We start from the raw sequence: 17,073 nt of genomic DNA, 5'->3' as shown, positions 1-17,073 counted from the left end.
AATCAGCAGCAGGTTAGATCTGCAGAACAACGATAGGGCATCTACATCTGCCAGGGCAATTACAAAGAGGGGTAACCTGAGTGCTGAGAGGTAAAGAAAAAACACTTGAAACTGCTGTCCCACCCTGAGCAGATTGTGGATGGGGGATCACGGAAGAGGCAGACAAACTTCCACACATCAGAGGCTGCAAGTTAGGCAGTACCTACTCCAAGGAAGCTCTCACTAAATGAGGGCATGGTAAGCCAATACACGGCCCCATTGTCCATGTAAAGAGAGGTCACCAAAGAATAATACTCAGTACTACATAGCACCTCCCATCAAGGAGCTCATCCCCTTTACAAACATCAAGGAATTCACCCTCCCAGCCCTGGGAGGCAGGGATGTATTGCCTGCTCCAGTGCTTTAAATCACAATGATACCACCTAGTTCTTAAATAACCCCAGAGATCACCAAGTAGTTTACCAGGGAAGTCAGTATCATTATCCCCATTTTACAGATGGGCAAACTGAGACACAGAGAGGTGATATGACTTGCCAAAGGGCACAGTTGGTTGGAACAGAACCACGTCTCCTGAGCTGCAGTCCAGGGCCCAATCCACTTGACCACCCTGCTTCTATAGGATCATCTCTCCTCTACACGCAGATTGCCTAGCAACTTGGATGTCCCCTCTACAGCCTTCAAAGGAACAAGGCCCTATAGATACAAAACCAAGTACCTTGGCCACCTTCCTCCCTGTCCCCATTGACTTCAAAGAAATAGATACAACTTTTAAGCTGTCAGGAATAACCACATACAAAATCCATTCGGCGTGTAGCAGTGGTATGGGTTAACAGTCAACAGCCCTTATTTTTTTTCTTCATTTGATTTTTTGTTTCACTCTTTAAAGCACTTGTTTTAGTAAAAGGAGGAGTGTTTTGACCACAGGACCGGTATGGTAGAGGATGGGTAAATGGGGATAGAGCAATACACCCTTATAAAGTAGGAGAGACTAGCATACACTCTCCCATGCTTCATTTTTTTGATATAAAACCTTGAAGCTACATTACCACTGTTCTTTTTCACAACAGTTACTGAATTTGCTACAACATAAAGTCTCACTTACTGCTGAGAAACCTTAAAAAGTCTAGTGGGTCCGTTCAAATGAGCCTCCAAACCCTCAGCTCCACATCTCTTAAGCTTCTCTAAATCTCTTTGGCCTACAGACTGGGCTGCAGGTGTCAAGAGATTTCCACTGAGCTAGAGTTTTATACCACTTTCATTTCCATGGCATCCAAGCACCTAATTCCTGGTCCCAGGTGGACCGGAAATTCCATGAGACTGGCCTCCACCATGGGCTTGGCCTAGACTTGGGACATTTACAAAGATGTCTTACACCATTGCTCAAACATTGCAGCTCCATCAGTGGTAACAAGGTTGGAAGCCCTACAGTAGCCAAGCAGCAGGAATGTTAAGCATCAGCTCGTCTATCCTCGTTCACAGCAGATCTTATCAAGTGTACTTCAAATGCTGGCAGTGGCAGCAGTCAGAAGCTCTTCCACACGAGGGCTCCCAACATTAATAACCTCAGGGGAGCTGAACCAGTGTCTATTACTGTTATCATTTGTATTGCATTAATGCCTAGGAAACCTAATTATGGACCATTGTGCCAGGCACTGTACAAACAGAACAAAAAGATGCCCCCTACCCCAAGGAACTTACAATGTAAGAGAGTGGGGCATTTTTGAAAAACAGTATAGCCAGAGATCTTTCAGAGTTTCATCTGTTTCTTAATTTAGTCGGGGACCAGAAGTGAAGAGGCACGTGCAAACAAAAGGGAAACAATTGCTAAACTTTTCCAAGCCTCAACAATGTTTCAGTTCAAGTTTGGAAGATGGTTAAATCAGTTTATATTACTTTTAGCCAGTTCACCCATCCATAGGCCTCATTTGGAGGCGTTTCTTTCAGATGAACAAAGACATGGAACTCATGCCAAGATGAACAAAGACATGGAATTCTGTCATCAGGCTGATTCTGTCTTGCATTCCCAGGACAGGCTGCGCTTCTCTCTTGGATTTTTCACCCCTGCCTTGCATAAAAGAAAGAAAGAAAAAGCCCTTTCATTGTATCATCATCATTGTGGACTCACAATCCCCTTGCAAGATTCTGAGTCATGGCAATGATCAGTCTCTAGCTCTCAGAGAATAAGCTGTTCTCTGTCTGGGCTGCTCAGAGCTATTTTGCACTGATTTATGCAACTCCCAAAAGAAAATCTATCCCAGAGCTTTGTGTCAGGCCCAGGGTCTGGCTGGACATAGAACTGCTACCTTGGCTCCTGCCATCTGAAGGGCAAATCTTAATGAGGTGTATCTGGGTGGTCTCTGTTCCAGTCACATTGTTCATGTCAGGGACTATGGGGATCCTTCTGTACCCTGGAGCAGAATTTCTTTATTCCTTTCTTTAAATTCTATTTATAAGCCTGTGTGGTGCTGTCAGACAAGTGTTTCCATCAAAGGAAACCCCAGGTATGCTGCTCACTGCTCTAAATCTCAAGGAAAGTCATATCACAGAGTTAAATCCAGAGAGCAGCTTGTTAACATCATCACTGGTGCCACACATCAAAGAGGGACGAGCAACGATAAACGGCCTCGCTGGAGCACTTACGTTAATAATCCAGTGCAATCCCACAATGCCTTCCCAACGTGACTTCAAGTAAGACATGATACTGCGCTTGAATCCTATTGAAAATTTTGGGGCTCACTGACATAGCTCGCTCCTGGGCACAGCACAGGCGCAGGAGACAAAGGTGACTCTGAGTCACCCTCCAGCTTCCCACAATCCTGGCTGTAGCCAGGGGCCAATCAAATTAGAGTGGCATGAAGGGTGCTCTAATTTATGTCAGCTTGTAGTCGGCTCCCCAAGGGACTCTTACGTCAATGAGGAATCTCAGCTGTCCCACTGGGGCTGCTTTCCAGCTAGTTCGCATTGCCCATGCAGCACAAAGCAGCCAGAAGTAGAGTGAGGATCTACCCGCTAATTATTTATTGCTGAATGAGCAACTCAGAATCTGGTGGATTCCTGAACAGAGCGGCCAAGCCAGAGCTCAGCTGTAAATTAAGTGAAAACGCACAAGGCTAGCACAGGCATTGAGGGGCATCAACAGGAAAACAAAAAACTGATGGGGAGTAGGGGGAGCAGAGAGAACACGTCTCCTTCAGACCTGCCAGGGCTGCACTTATGAACCAACTCTCATTTCGGAGACCAGCCTTCTACTGTGAAACCCTGCTCCATGCTCAGAGTGTGACCTTACCCCCTCTCTGTACCTTTTCCTTCATCTGGAAAATGGAATCCCCATCACCTCTGCAAAGTGCCTGGAGATCCTTGGAGGAACAAAATACAACATATTCCTTATTCTTCAGGTGCATAAAGTGCCTGCATTCTCCCTGCACCCCACCCTCCATCACATAAATCTAGTATGTTAGCAACACCTATTCAAAAATAAAGTCTTTCTGCTGTGGTACAAGTTGCCTTTAACACATTCTGAGTATTTGAGCGACGTTGGCCCCTGCTTAGATTATTAAGCTCCTGGAGGCAGGGACCACCTTTGTGATGTGTGTTTGTACAGCACCTGGCATGACGGGTCCTGCTCCACAGCTGGAGATCCTAGGAGCTATGATGATACAAAGAATAAATAATAATTGCCGCATTCAAGTCATCCATCCTGCTCTCATGCACTATGTTTCTATTACACATTTTAATGATTAGTCTAAGTATTTATACCACACTTGTTGGCCCGGCATCTGAGCACAGCATCCCTCGTTAGCAAACCCACAAGATGAGGAGGGGTGGCTGGGGTTTCCCCCTCTGGAGAGGATTCAGAAAGGAAAGTGGGAGAATTCCAGATGGACAGGCTCTGAAATCAATATGCTCTCTCGGTGCTGCTCTCTGCTGGCCATGGAGTGGAGCTGCAGCTATTTCAGAAACTGAATTCAGAAACCTTTCCTGACATATAAATATTGTATGGAAAAACATACCAGCATATACAGACCCTATATCCCCATCAGTTACACCCCATAACAGGAGAGCAAAGGAAAGACTGCGATTCAGAAGTCAGCCGGGGCAGGAGTTTGTGCAGGAGACTAGCCCTGTGATTTGCACAAACTCATGCTCAGGTGGCTCTCCCTGGAGTTGAAGTCAGAGCTGTTGCCAAAAGGCCAAGTATGCAGAGTAAGAGAAGACAGCAATGTCAGGGGAGAGTGCTCATGGCTTATTTATTGCAGCTACATTCAGGACAAAGGAACAACATGTGAAAGCCACCGTGGAGCGAGATAAGGGGCTCCTTCCTTTTTTAACTCACCTAAGCAGCATTAGCATACGCTCTCACCTGCAACAGCTGTTACAGCAGCTTCTCACTAGCGACCCTTGATTGCTACTCAACTCCTGCTGCTCCCTGCTTTGGACCCCGCAACAGAAGGTTTTAAAACAGGCAGGAATGTCGAGCATCCTTGTCGAGTCACAGCTTCCACAACCTACCTCAGTGCACATTTCTAATGCCCCCATCCCCAAAGGTGCTTGGCACTGTAAACTCATCAGTAGGATTTCTGAGCCAGCTGAAACCCACTGTGCATCAGCTGATTTATGACAGGTCACCAGCAGCATCCTAACAGAAGGAGGAGAAGCAAGGGTCCAGCATGGCGGGATCGGTTCTGATGGGTCCGGAGAGCGTGCTCCAGAGCTGGAACCCCAGCAGCTGACATTGCCTGTGCTCTTCCAGTGTGAACACAGGCACGGAGCCAGGCGAGAGGGGTATGTCACATTGATCCTATCACCAAAAGGAGGAAGTCTGGAAGGTCTCAGGTGAGTAACTTCAACAGGGCCAATTTTTTAACATGAAATGTGTTTGTGGAAAGTACCAGAATCCAGCAACACGGGGTGTGACACAGGTAGCACAAAGACACACCTCTGTAAAAACATACCTCAATGCTGGCCTTGAGAGACTGCCTCTAAAGCTTGTAGCAGGTCACACTCCACATTCCTGCAATCCTAAGTGTCTCTGCTGAGACTTTCCAACAAGAGGGCCGGTTAGTGCCGACTGTGGTGGTTTAATCATGTGGCCACCTGGCCTAAGTAAATCTAAGAACCACATCATCATCGAGGTAAGCCACAAACCAGCCGTCAGATCACAGTGAACGTCAATCAGCAGGAACTTTATGGCAAAGGATAGCATGAGGTGATTAGCACCAAATAGGATCCAGTGTGTGGCAGGACTTTAGATATAGCCCCCAAAGGGACCAAAATAACTTGCACCACTTGAGGGCTTGTCTCGCTGAATAGGTAAGGCGCAGCACGCTGGAGCGTGAATCTGCCCCACGTTAGCTAGTGGACACTGCTACTGCACACTAACACTTCCCTGATGCCTTTTGATCCACTCCACTTTGAAACGGAAGCAGACCAAAGTGCACCAGGGAACATTTTAGGCATGACAGCAGGGTCCACGTGGATAGTGAGTGCGCAACAGGCTAATGCACTGTCAATTTAACAAGCAGCAAGATGGGATGCAACTGTTCATCTACACAAACCTGTAGATTTTGAACCAGATTAAACTAGGGCTGCACTTATTGGCCTATATGGCACAGCACACAAGCCAGCTGAAAAGGAGTATGTGCAGGCTCATTTGTCTTTGCACAGGCTTTCCGATGGACACAGCTTCAGTTAGACACGTCCCTCCATTAGCATGTTTTTATCCAGCCTGTCCAGTCGTTAGCTGTAATTGGACAACGTCTATATTGTTACGTTAATGGTCAAAAGTGCTAATGCACTTTGCCTTGCCTTGAAAACCCTGGAAGCTTTTTAACAAAACCATCTGGGAACTGACATGCAAGAGTTTGATTTATTCTCTGACACTAAATGGGATATTAAGTTTTGTAGTCAGAAATGAAGCCAGTTTAATGGGCTACCGCTAACAAAAGAACTAAAGAGCTGCCATACCAGGTCAGACCATGGTATCCTGTCTCTGGCAGTGATCTGTAACAGAGCTTCAGGGGGTGTACAAAACAGGGCAATTATGTTCTGCTGGAACACTGATGTAGTTCTGCTCTTCCATTCAGGCTTTTGGGGCCAGGGCAGGCTGCCTCTCAGCAGCACTGGTTTTGGTGACAGGAAGGGCAGGTTAATGGTGTGAAAAGCACTCTCTGCATCAGGGTGGAGACCCTTTGTTATTGTCCAGTAGCTCAGCCAGCCCTTTCTAATCCCTCCTCTTTTCATGCTCCTACAGTGATTACTAGAACAGTGCTTGGCAGACTGTACCTCATCCCCCTCTCCGACTTTCCTGAGCATTAATTCCCAATCCAGTGCACAGCACTCGTCTGACAAACCCAACCGTGCACCAAGCTCAGGTGAAGGAGGAGGATGCTATTATGTCTTCAGGATAGAGGGCCTCACCTCCGTGTGCTCCGTTATTGGAGAAAGGTTGGGGACTGTCAATGGATTTGTTCACAGAAAGCCAAGACGACCAAATCCCCCTTCCTACAGGGGCAGAGTACCCTTTCCTCTGAAGGATCCCAAAGCACTTTACAGAACGTGCCAAATTCAGCAACAAAGATAGCAGAGGATGTACCTGCTTACAGGAGGAATGAACTTTGTCCTGCCTAAGGTTCACTCAGCAGAACTTCACCTGCAACATTCCATGCCAGGAGTTGGCGGTTCTCCATCAACAATGTTGCACGACAATTTTTAGAAAGAGAATACAAATAACTTCTCTAATTGAAATTGAGCCAACACACTGATGGATTAGAGAGCATATGTGCTGCTATGCTACAAGGGTTATGGGCCAGGCCAGAATGGGGACATGAGTGGCAAACAAATCTATGCCTCCGGTAGATTCCTGCACTGAAATCAAGGTGGAATTTCCTGGAGACAAAACCCAACCACGCTGATATTTTAGAGTAAAATATTTAATATTTATTGTGTTTCAAGACAAGAGGATTTCTATTTAATACAAAAAAAACAAGTTAAGGCAGAACATAATACTGATGATGAAATCATGCCCAACTTGGTGGAGGCATACCTACAAAGCTATCGACACAGACAGCTACACCACCGAACCTCATGCTACAACTTATGAAAATCACTACAACCTGATCAGGAGACAGGAACGAGGCCCTTTAAAAAATACAATTATAAAAAAAGTGATATAAAACCCTTGATTGGGAAGAGAGCCTGGAAACAGATGCTATTGAACACAGAGCCTCAGACAGACATGGCAATGCATCTGCATAACATGATAGGACCAGCCAGTTGCAACAGTAGGTGTTTCAATGGATCACTGACAGAGTGTGAAGTGAATAATATAATTTAAATGACCAAAGGCAGAAGAGAATGCAATGAGTGCTTCGTTCCTAATGCATACTATACACCTCCAAAATTAATGGTGCATTCCAGTTAAATAACTAGCAGAAAGTATAAGAATGACATAAGAGTACTGTCATATCATGCTACTTCATTGTGCAATCAAACTGAGGAGGTGGGGGCCTGGAGGAATGTAGTTATTATAACTACCTTGGGTACACTAATTACCCCATTCAGTGTTACAAAAGAGTAGTGTTTTGACAATTCCCTGACTGCGACAGAACAGCTGGTACACTCTATTCCGTGCGCTGATTCTGAAGAGGATCAGTCAGTTCAAACATGATTTCAGCAGGCTGGGACCAGGTGAAAACTGGAGGTCATGAAGTGCTCTCCAAAGGAGGGAGATCAGAGGAAATTTCCTAAAATTCAGAAAGCAAAGGGTTAATGAACATATTTCCCAGCTCTAGAGATCAGGATTCCCACAGAGCTGAAGTCACACAGTGGAAGCAAGTTTGTGGGTCGCATGCTACTCCACAGCAGATACTGGTCCTCACTGCGAAATGCACCACCATTCAACATCTTCACCCCTGCTCTGAAAGGCCCAATATGGGATTAGCGGGGGGGCTGCGGGTTAGATTGAGGTGCAGAAGCAGAGCAGTGTGGTGAACAAGAGGAGGAGAGGCAGTACTAGAATAGCAGGGGGCACTGCAAGCTAGAACTGTAATGCACTAAAAGAGCTGGGAAGAAGCAGAACTAGTACCATAGAGGGAGTGATGGGAAAGGTGGTCTAGGTCTAGGGTGATGGGAAGGAGGTCTAGGTAACTAACCAAGGTGCATGAACACACATGTGTAGGAGATTCAACAGCACCTGTCTGCTCTGTTCTTGCACATAGGTAGATCCATAAAGATTTTATTTCACTTTAAACTTTAAGTGTCAAAGAACTGCTGACTACAAAATGTGGGTTCTTCTCTCTGCTAGATGCTTATAGAAGAAACACAGATTTGAGCAGACCCTCGCACATCCCTGAGTGGGTGGACCTGCACATGGGTGCGCATGTTTCTCTGCTCAGACCTTCCTGTGCACATATGCACACAGCCTTATGAAAGCGCAAGCCTACAAAAGATCTCCCTCATCCCTAGATCTGCAGACAGGCACACCGTTCAGTGCACAGGTATATGAATACACACACACACACCCCTGGCACTGCAGGACAGACATACCTTAGTCAAAGGCTGGCTTGTTACACCATCTCGTACTGATTGTTTGTGATGTACCGGGAAAGGCAGCAGGCGAGAAAGATCCCAACCAACTGAAATGTGAAAAAATAAACTAAGTATAGGTCACCCAAAACCGGACATCCAAACTGTAATGATTTGGATACAATGCAACCGAGATCTGAAGCACTGGAGACTGTTTTGATTTTGTAAAAGCAAAATCTGGGCTCCTTTGCTTTAGCGTGGATAAAGCTGAGCGTCAGAGGATCCTGGCAGCCATCAATGAGAAGGCTCTCCCTGTGAGAGAAAGAGAACGTTGCTTCTTGTTAGAATTTGCTTTATGAACCATCTACTGTTTTATGGTAATTTCACAGAGATTATATGGCTCTCAGGAGCATCACAGCCCATTACACAACCAGTAGAAAATATCAACTGCCTCTCCCCACTGCAAGGACAATGATGGAATCAAGGTTGGTGTGTTTCTGATGTGAAAACACTGAAGGACACACATCAGTTATGACTGTTGTGTGGGCTCCAGGCAGCTGTTTTCTGTACCAAAGGCATTTAGGACCTGATCCTAAAAGCACTCATGCATGTAACTGGACTCACAGGAGGCAAAGTTGCAGAATTGGGCCTTTCACTTGCGTGACACAACAAAGTTCACTTGAGAATAAATCATGAAATGTTTATATGATTCTAAGCCCCAAACAATGACACGTTCCTCAATAACTGCAACCGCTACAATGCGGTTACCTGCCTAGAGCTGACGAAGGCACATGGGCCCACCTACTTATTCATCAAACTCCAGATGTCCTGTTTGGAATATAGATGTGGAAGCTGTAATAAGTAGAGTGTGATATGTACATCCCAGGAAGGAGGGAGGAAATGGATAGCAGCTGAAAGAGACCAACTGGCTCCAGCCCTAGGAAACTGACAACAAAATGCAATGAAGACAGTTTGCAAATGTACCAGCTGCAAGATAAAGGTCTGTGCTCCAACCTCTCCCAGTCCTTGCTGTGTGTGTCTGTTACAGGGAACAGCACAGTGACAAACGAATATCAGAATAAAACAGGCTGGCCGAGATTCTTCTCTCTGTGCTTGTGCTATTACATGTTAAACCTTGACTCGGACAAGATGTGCCTGTGTACCTCACAGGCAGCTTTCAGGCAATTTCCTTCAATGAAGAGTAAATTAAAGCTAAAATAAATCAAGCAATCAATACACAATCTCACTCTGCCAGTCTCTTCTCTGGTTTTGAGTCTGTGTACTCCTTTGCCTCAATCTCAAGCTGCTGTTTCTTCATACTCTTTACTCAAAAGCAAACACGCTTTAAAGAAAATAAGGAGTTCTGCCATTTGGAATTGATACAGAGATCTGTGACTCTGTGTTCGAGAATTTCAGAAAGAATGGAAGTCGCCTCGAAACAAGAGTCAAGTCAAGTAATGAGGCGTAGTTCATCTGTGTCTTTGTCTCTGTTGCCACCTTCCTTGCCGACTGCAAGGTGTTCGAATTCCTAGAAACAATCACAGCCAAACATCACAGAACACAGGCGATTTCAGCAAACCTAGCAGCTGCAGCAGAAAGACTAAGGGCTCAGACCACAACTGAGGCACTCAGCAAGACCTAGGCAGTACAGTAGATGATCTTACTTGACATACTATGCACACAGAAACTTGTTCAGATATCTGCCCTGTTACGTACCAATACACACTGATGTGCTGTCGCAGTATCAGCATTCTGGGAGAGCCCGTGGATAAGGAAGATCTGCACCAGCTATCTTTTAAATTCTCCCTAAGACGTAATACTCTGACACACACAAGAGTGAAAGATGACCCTACAGAGATGGTGAGAGCACATGCCCATGTGATAAAGCCATGAAAGAAACACATGCTAAGGGACACCATTTTGATCACCTTCTCAGATGACAGAGACTGAACCAAACGTGTCAGGAAGCTCCATCAGCCAGAGAGACCCTATATGAAGGCAAAACCTGCTAACCTTAGCCCACTAGGCAGGCTTTCAAGTGCTCAGGAACCAGAATTGAGGTCAAATTTTCCAAGCAGCTCAACTAAATATGGGCCAGATTTGCAAGAGTTCTCAGCACCAAGCAACTCCCACTGGGACACTTATGATCACATTTTCACAACTGCTCAGCACTCAACATGCACCCAATGTAGGGAGCTCTTCTGAAAGCCCACTTCAAAATGTTCCCCATGCACACAAGGAGCTCAGGCCAGAGGCCTCTTGCTTCCTACTGAGACAAGGTTGGTCAGATTAGGAGACACTAGTTCCGTTGCTGCTTGAGACATGATGCTTCTTCACCACCAGGATAAAACCTCAGGTTGAAGAATCAGAGGGAGAGGAAGAAACAGCAAGGGGAGAAGAGGGAGTCTGTAATATTATGCACGCTGTTCTGCAGTGTGGCTAACAGAAGATGGTGTCATTGTATTAACTGGGTCTGAATTTGAGAGAGGCATTTCAGGCTGTTTTAGGTCACCTACAAGCACTTTAAGTTAGTTAAACTATCATCCTGAAAGGGCAGCGGAAGCAAGGGTGACAGTTTGTGAGCTGGAAGCAGTAATTCAGACAGCTAACACTGCATCAGAACAAGAGAGGTTTGGTTGCACTGGCATCTCTTAGAAGTTGGCCGTTTCCAGAGTGAGCTGTTCTCAAGCCATACGCAGGCTTGCTGGGAGGAAGCTGGCATTTTCAACCCCAGTTTCGGAGATGGGTGACTGGGTGGCACTTAAGCAAAATGGCAGGAGAATCTGCAGAACGGTCGACCACTTCCTCCTCTCTGAAATATGCTGTGCCTTTACATATGTAAGAAAACATTAAAAGACATTAAATACAATTATGAATACAAAAACTAGACTCAGAGCTCCTCAAGGACCATAGAAGAACAGCAAGGGAGAGTTTACCTGGAAGCAAGCGATGCCAAAGGAGATACCAGCCACAATGCCCATTTTGGACTCCATAACTGTTGTTACCAGACTGAAACAACCCTGCAGAAAAAAAGAATTAGCATGAGAGTAGAGCATGGACAATTCCTGGCCGCCAGACACCAAGTGTACATCCTTCCAACCCACAGACACCACACAGGCAGCTAGAGGGGTGAACAAGCTCAGGAAGGAATCCAAGTAAAGGCCTGGGAGTCAAAACGTCCTGGGATGTGTGCTGAATTCAGCCATTTGACTTGCTGTTTGATCTTGGGCGAGTCATTTAAAGCTTTGTACTTTGCACCTTTCATCCTGGGCACTTTGCCAAGGTGAGCATTAGCCTTGTTTTATGAATGGGGATGTATAGGTACAGAAAGGCAGCATGATTCACTAAAGGTCACAAGCACGTCAGTGTCCGAGCCAGGAGCGGAACTCAGACTTCCTAGTCCCGGCTTAGCCACTAGGTAACACTATCTGCCTCGACATTTCTATTCATTCCCCTGTATACTTTCTTCACAAGGGAGCTGTGAGGATTAAGTGCTACAGGAACATAAAGCATTGTACAACAGTATCTCACACACAGGGCAAGTGATACACTGCAGGCAAGATGCAGACACAGATGCAGACACAGATCCTTTCCCACCAATAGGGAATAGCTGAGACTTCCAGATAACTTGAGAAAAAACACTGGAGATAGGGGAAAGATGTGTAGAGAAACTATCAGCAGCAACATGGCCTTCACCCCCATTACTGCATACAAGTTTCCTGTGGCCCAATAACCCTCTTTCTGGAGCTAAGTTCCTTCTCACCTACAGGACTTGACTCTCTACCAGGGAAAGAAGATCCAAGTATCCCAGCTCTCCCCTCCCCACGCCTGCTTCCAGGACACACAGAGGGATAGTCTCTGAGATTCACTTACATTGCCATACACCATAGCCTTGGCTTTATCCAGCTCCTTCAGATCACTTTCTGTGCAGTTTTGGAACTTGCAGCAGCTCAGAGGGATTCCCTTCTGTGCAAAGTAGGTAGTGTTCACCCAGTCAAAATAGTTCTGGACTCCACAGCAGTGTAACTGGGGAAATCAAGTTTTAGAACAGTAAGGAGTAGTGCATGAATCCCAAAGTACCACATCTCCAAGGCTACACCAATCACTGCAAGCTCCCCAAATTTTCCCCCCTTGGCCTCCCCCTACGTCCCTCCTCACTGCAACCCAACAGCCCTGTGTAGACACCTTCCCCCACCTCCTGCCCTTTACCTCTCACCTCCTCTGAACAGCGCATAGCAGCTATTTTTCTTCAAATGCAAATGCTTTCAGACAGTCTCAGGGATACAGATATATGCAGGACAAGGACAGTGTCTGTACAGGGACAAGCACACTCTAGGCACTCAGATAAGATCTGCATAGCACATACCCTGTAAGGCCGCCTGTGTGCACACAGCCGCCCTCTATGCTGTCCATCATAACGGCTGTCCCTCACATGCCTGAGAACTGGGAACATTAAGGCAATACTGCTCCCCAGTATTCTGAGCCAATCACATGGGGAATGAGGCAAGGGGAGGCTGCAGCACACTCTCCTTCTGAGGAACAGCTCTGGCAGTAGCAGAGAAGGCATCTAATGTTTAAGGCCTCCTGGTAAAACAGGGCCTTCCTTGCGTTGTACTTCGCCCGTGCATGGGAGTCCCAGCCTCAGCTGCTGCACAACACAAGTATCGGGGAGTCCTAAGCCATGCATCTGGAGGATACAGGCTTCCCCACCAGTTTCTTTAGACGGAACCAAATATGAGCACTCACAGTTCTCTGGATGGTATCCACCGCGTCGCTCTGGGGATCTATTGTTGCATTGTAGTTCCTCAGAGCAAGACTATAGTTGCTCTGAAAGTTGTTCTTAATCTGCAGAGAAGGGAAAGATTTTCATAAGCTAAGCCTCCGAAGGCTACAGGTCCCAAAGAGTTCCCTGTCACAAGAACTTCTTTGCCTTAAAAACACAGCTCCATCAGAAAGAGAACCAGGAATGGCTTAAACCATGTTAGAAAGTCATTCCTGTTACTATCCAGATGTGAGACTGGCTATGAAGATGAACTGGGGATTAGGGAAGGGAGCACTGCCCCAACTGCACCAAGCACTGGAACGTAATTCTTGCATTTACAGGCAAACCTAATCACTGTGACATCACAATAAAATCATGGTTTGTGTGGGCCATATTTATGGCCAAAGACACTTGCAAAATCAATCTGACTGGCACGTTTCAGATGAAGGATCAAACTCACAAATTAAAAAGTGTGTTTTTTATAAAAATGTGCATATCTGTCAAGCTTAGTAGGAACTAGGGAATGGTCTTGGTTTCCACTTTACAGTCCTTGAGGGAGATGTTCGAAGGCACAAATGGGAGGTAGGTGTCTAATAGCCATTTATGCCTTTGAACATCTCCCCCACCTCATTACAGTCAGGTTATTTCAAATCACTGAAATACTTTTCTACACGATTTAAGGCACTTTAAGGGATTAGTGACTAAAATTTCTCTTGGGCAGTATAATGCACCCATTGTGATTATTTCTAGGCACTCAACATATAGTCTCTCTAAATCCCCATTGATGTTAAATACTGGTTAACTTGGTAGATAGTGTTACAGTTGTATTTCACAAGTACTGAGTTCAAGTTTAACTTTAATTTTATCTTTGCTAATATTTTGATTAATCATCAGCAGTACAACTACAAATTCATTCTTGTGATTCAAATATTTCCATCCCAAACATGTCACATGTATACAAAAGTTAGAAAGAGGCCAGCTATGATTGGTTATGGTATGAGATTTGTGAAAAAACATAACCATGCTGGCAAATGGAGTAAAGCTAGTTATTTAAAGGTTGTATCCAAAAGAAAACAGTTCAGATTTAGTCCCCACTCCCAGTTCAGAACCCAAACATGTGGGTCCCCCAATGTTGGCCCTAAATTTCTCTCATTTAACTTGCCTGTTCAACTGATTAAACTTTTCTGATGTGGCTTTCTTTTTTTTAAAGCAGTTTTTACATCTTTATATGACAAAGATTTTTCTTATTCAGCTTTTTTGTGCGTATTGAACATCTGGAATCAGAAACTGAGCCAAATTCTGTTCTCAGCAACAACATTGTAAATCCAGAATACTTCAGTGAAGTCAAAAGGATTACTCCAGATTTATACCTGAATAAAAAGGAGCAGAATTTGGCCCTCAGTATGCAGCAACTAGGGGATTACACGAAGTAAGAGGAAACAACATGTAAGTGAGAACTCTGTCCTGAGCAGGGGCTGCAGCCAAGTTCTGGCCTCAGGCTGCCTCAGGAAGAGGAGGGAAGGGGTTAAAGTACCAGAGAGATAGGTCACACCTGGACTCACCTCATGTCTGAACACAAATCCTACAACAGCAGCCACCAGCACAATCAAGAAGATGAGAGACAAGAACATGGCATACTGTGGACAGAAAAGAAGAGAGAGTCAATGAAACCAAAATACATTCCAGGGCTAACACAGGTACACAGAAAAGAAGGCTGCAGGGAAAGAATCTATTAAGACACATCCTGGACTCAACCTCTTTGGCAAAGCTGATGTGCTCGGATTTGTGGCTACGTGAGAAAGTCAGCGAATATATGGTTCAGTACTTAGCACTGTACAAAGAGGGGAGAGAGTGTTTCTCGAGGCAGACACACATACACAGCACAGCACAAAGGAGGAGCACATGCAGACAGCTGGTGAAGTCCTGGGTTGTAGAAGCAGGTATTTGATTTATGAGCCTTCTGGTAGTCAACGCCCACTTACCAGTTTTAACATCCATGTGCTTCCCCGGCAGGTGGCGAAACAGCCAAAAGTGCCCAGAAGGATGACAACAGTACCTGTGCCAATGAGTACGTAGGGGACATTGGTGGCCTTCTCATTTAACAGGGAGAAATACACCTCTAGGCCCACCTTGCCCCAGATGCCAACTGCCAGGAGGATAATGCCAGAGATCTGGAGAAATCAGAATTGAGACTCAATCATCCTGACTCCACTTGTCACTTCAAAGCACTTTACTTAGCCATAGTCACTTAAACCCACACACTGAGAGACTAGGAGACACAAGATACTCTGGAAGTATGCAAAAAGACAGGGATCCCACGGGAGAGAAATGGGAGGCTAAGGACAGATAAACTGGGGATGGGAGGGCAGCGTGAGCAGAGGGGTTCCAGGAAAGACTGCCTGGCAGAAGTCCTTGAAAGTGGGCAGTAAAATCATTGATGTGAAATCATTTTTCAGAAAGGCAGTGCTGGGAATCTAGGAAGCACTTGTATAATCAGAGCATTTCATCTCTGAACTTCAGTCCCTCGGGCATTGTATAAACAGGAACTCAGATGAATCTGCCTTTGGGAATTAAATTTCCACAGGTAGAAATAGTTTGCTCTGTTACAAACATGCCCATGGGTGCCACATTCCAGACCCCGTCATGCACGCGCGCACACACAGAGGGGAGAGAGGCACAGAGAAGTAAATGGGGGGCAGACAGGCCGGCCCAACGCTAATGGATCGGACACACTCACCTGCCAGAGTAGCCTGGGGAGCAGTGAAAGGAAAGGGACAAGGTTACGGGGTGCACCCCACCCAGCACTGCTGTTCCCCCGAGGCTGCCATACCAATACTGGGCATGGACGGGCACGTCACCAGCCACACAGGTGCCCCTCGGGTCACACACGCCTGTGGACGTGCTACATGCAGGGCCATGACGCGGGGTGAGGGGAGCCCCGTGATGGGCACAGACTGCCGGGGGGGGGCACCTGGCCAGAGGGTCCCTACAGGCCGGACAGGCGACAGAGGAACCCCTCTGGAGCCTGGGCCCTGCCCCCGCACCCACCCCTGGAGGGGTCCAGCCAGCCCAGCCCCCCAAGGTCCTCTCGCCTCGGCCCCCACTCTCCTCGGGGCCCCGCCCCGCCTCCCTGGGGACCCCATTACCCGCCAGGGGTCCCCACTTCTCCCCAGGCCCCTGCCCCCGTGCCCCCAACAACCCCCGGGACCCCTCCCCCAGGTCCCCATTACCCACCAGGGCCCCCACCCCGACACCCCCGGGCCCGCCGCCCGCCGCCTCACCCAGAACACGAAGCTGTAGGTGAGCAGGACGCTCTTGAGGCAGGTGATCACCGGCTTCGTCTGCAGCCTGCGGGACGGGGGCGCCATGGCGGCCGGGCCACGCTCGGATCTCCGCCGCCAGCCCCGCCCCCGGGCGGCCCCGGCCGAGCCTGGCCGGAAAGCGCTGGGACGGGCCGGGCCGAGCCGGAAACGGCCGAGAACTACCAAGGCCTGAGCCCCCTCGCACGTCCCCTCCCCGGCCCGGCTCGCCGCGAGCCCGCCCCTCGCTCCCCCCCGGAGACCGGCTCGCCGCGAGCTCGCCCCTCCCACCCGTGCCCCCGAGACTAGGCAAAGCTCCCGTTGCTCCGCTGGGTCCCCCTCCCTGTGGGCGGTCGAATCACACAACTCCCGATTTCACAAACATCCCCAGAGGTTTGCAAACCCTCCCTGCAAGCTGCGCTCTTGCAAGGCTCCCCCGTGTGCCCGGGTGAGCCCCCGCCCCGGGGGCCCTTGGACCTGCTTTTGCAC

The 17,073-nt window shown here is 47.3% G+C and overlaps 1 protein-coding gene across 2 annotated transcripts; it reads right to left on the bottom strand.

The window, feature by feature from the left end:
* Positions 1-6,913: 6,913 nt before the first annotated feature.
* On the bottom strand, positions 6,914-16,825 carry TSPAN6 (tetraspanin 6). Of its 2 annotated transcripts, none has more exons than XR_005226781.2 (8): positions 16,567-16,809; positions 15,268-15,456; positions 14,848-14,922; positions 13,270-13,368; positions 12,397-12,549; positions 11,460-11,543; positions 8,545-11,351; positions 6,914-7,742 (listed from the first exon to the last, which is right to left on the bottom strand). XR_005226781.2 is itself a non-coding variant. In XM_037909001.2 (8 exons), exons 1-7 carry the CDS (start codon positions 16,651-16,653, stop codon positions 8,565-8,567), a joined length of 756 nt encoding a protein of 251 aa, XP_037764929.1. In that variant the 5' UTR covers positions 16,654-16,825; the 3' UTR covers positions 6,914-7,742; positions 8,545-8,564. The 2 variants fall into 2 exon arrangements, 1 of the variants encoding a protein (XP_037764929.1); XM_037909001.2 differs by having other exon boundaries at positions 8,545-8,633; positions 16,567-16,825.
* Between the last annotated feature and the right edge of the window lie 248 nt (positions 16,826-17,073).

This window comes from Chelonia mydas, chromosome 9 (assembly GCF_015237465.2).
Source record: "Chelonia mydas isolate rCheMyd1 chromosome 9, rCheMyd1.pri.v2, whole genome shotgun sequence".
NCBI lineage: Eukaryota > Metazoa > Chordata > Testudines > Cheloniidae > Chelonia > Chelonia mydas.
Note: the sequence above shows the minus strand (reverse complement) of the source record. Positions and strands in the feature narration are given on the sequence as shown.

What these genes read in the sequence shown, in the direction of transcription:
- TSPAN6 (XM_037909001.2), bottom strand. Translation starts at nt 16,653, where the DNA reads ATGGCGCCCCCGTCCCGCAGGCTGCAGACGAAGCCGGTGATCACCTGC. An exon ending in GCACATGGATGTTAAAACTG is followed by an intron (nt 14,923 to 15,267) that starts GTAAGTGGGCGT and finishes TTCTGTCCACAG; the next exon opens with TATGCCATGTTCTTGTCTCT. An exon ending in TGGATACCATCCAGAGAACT is followed by an intron (nt 12,550 to 13,269) that starts GTGAGTGCTCAT and finishes TGATTTCCCCAG; the next exon opens with TTACACTGCTGTGGAGTCCA.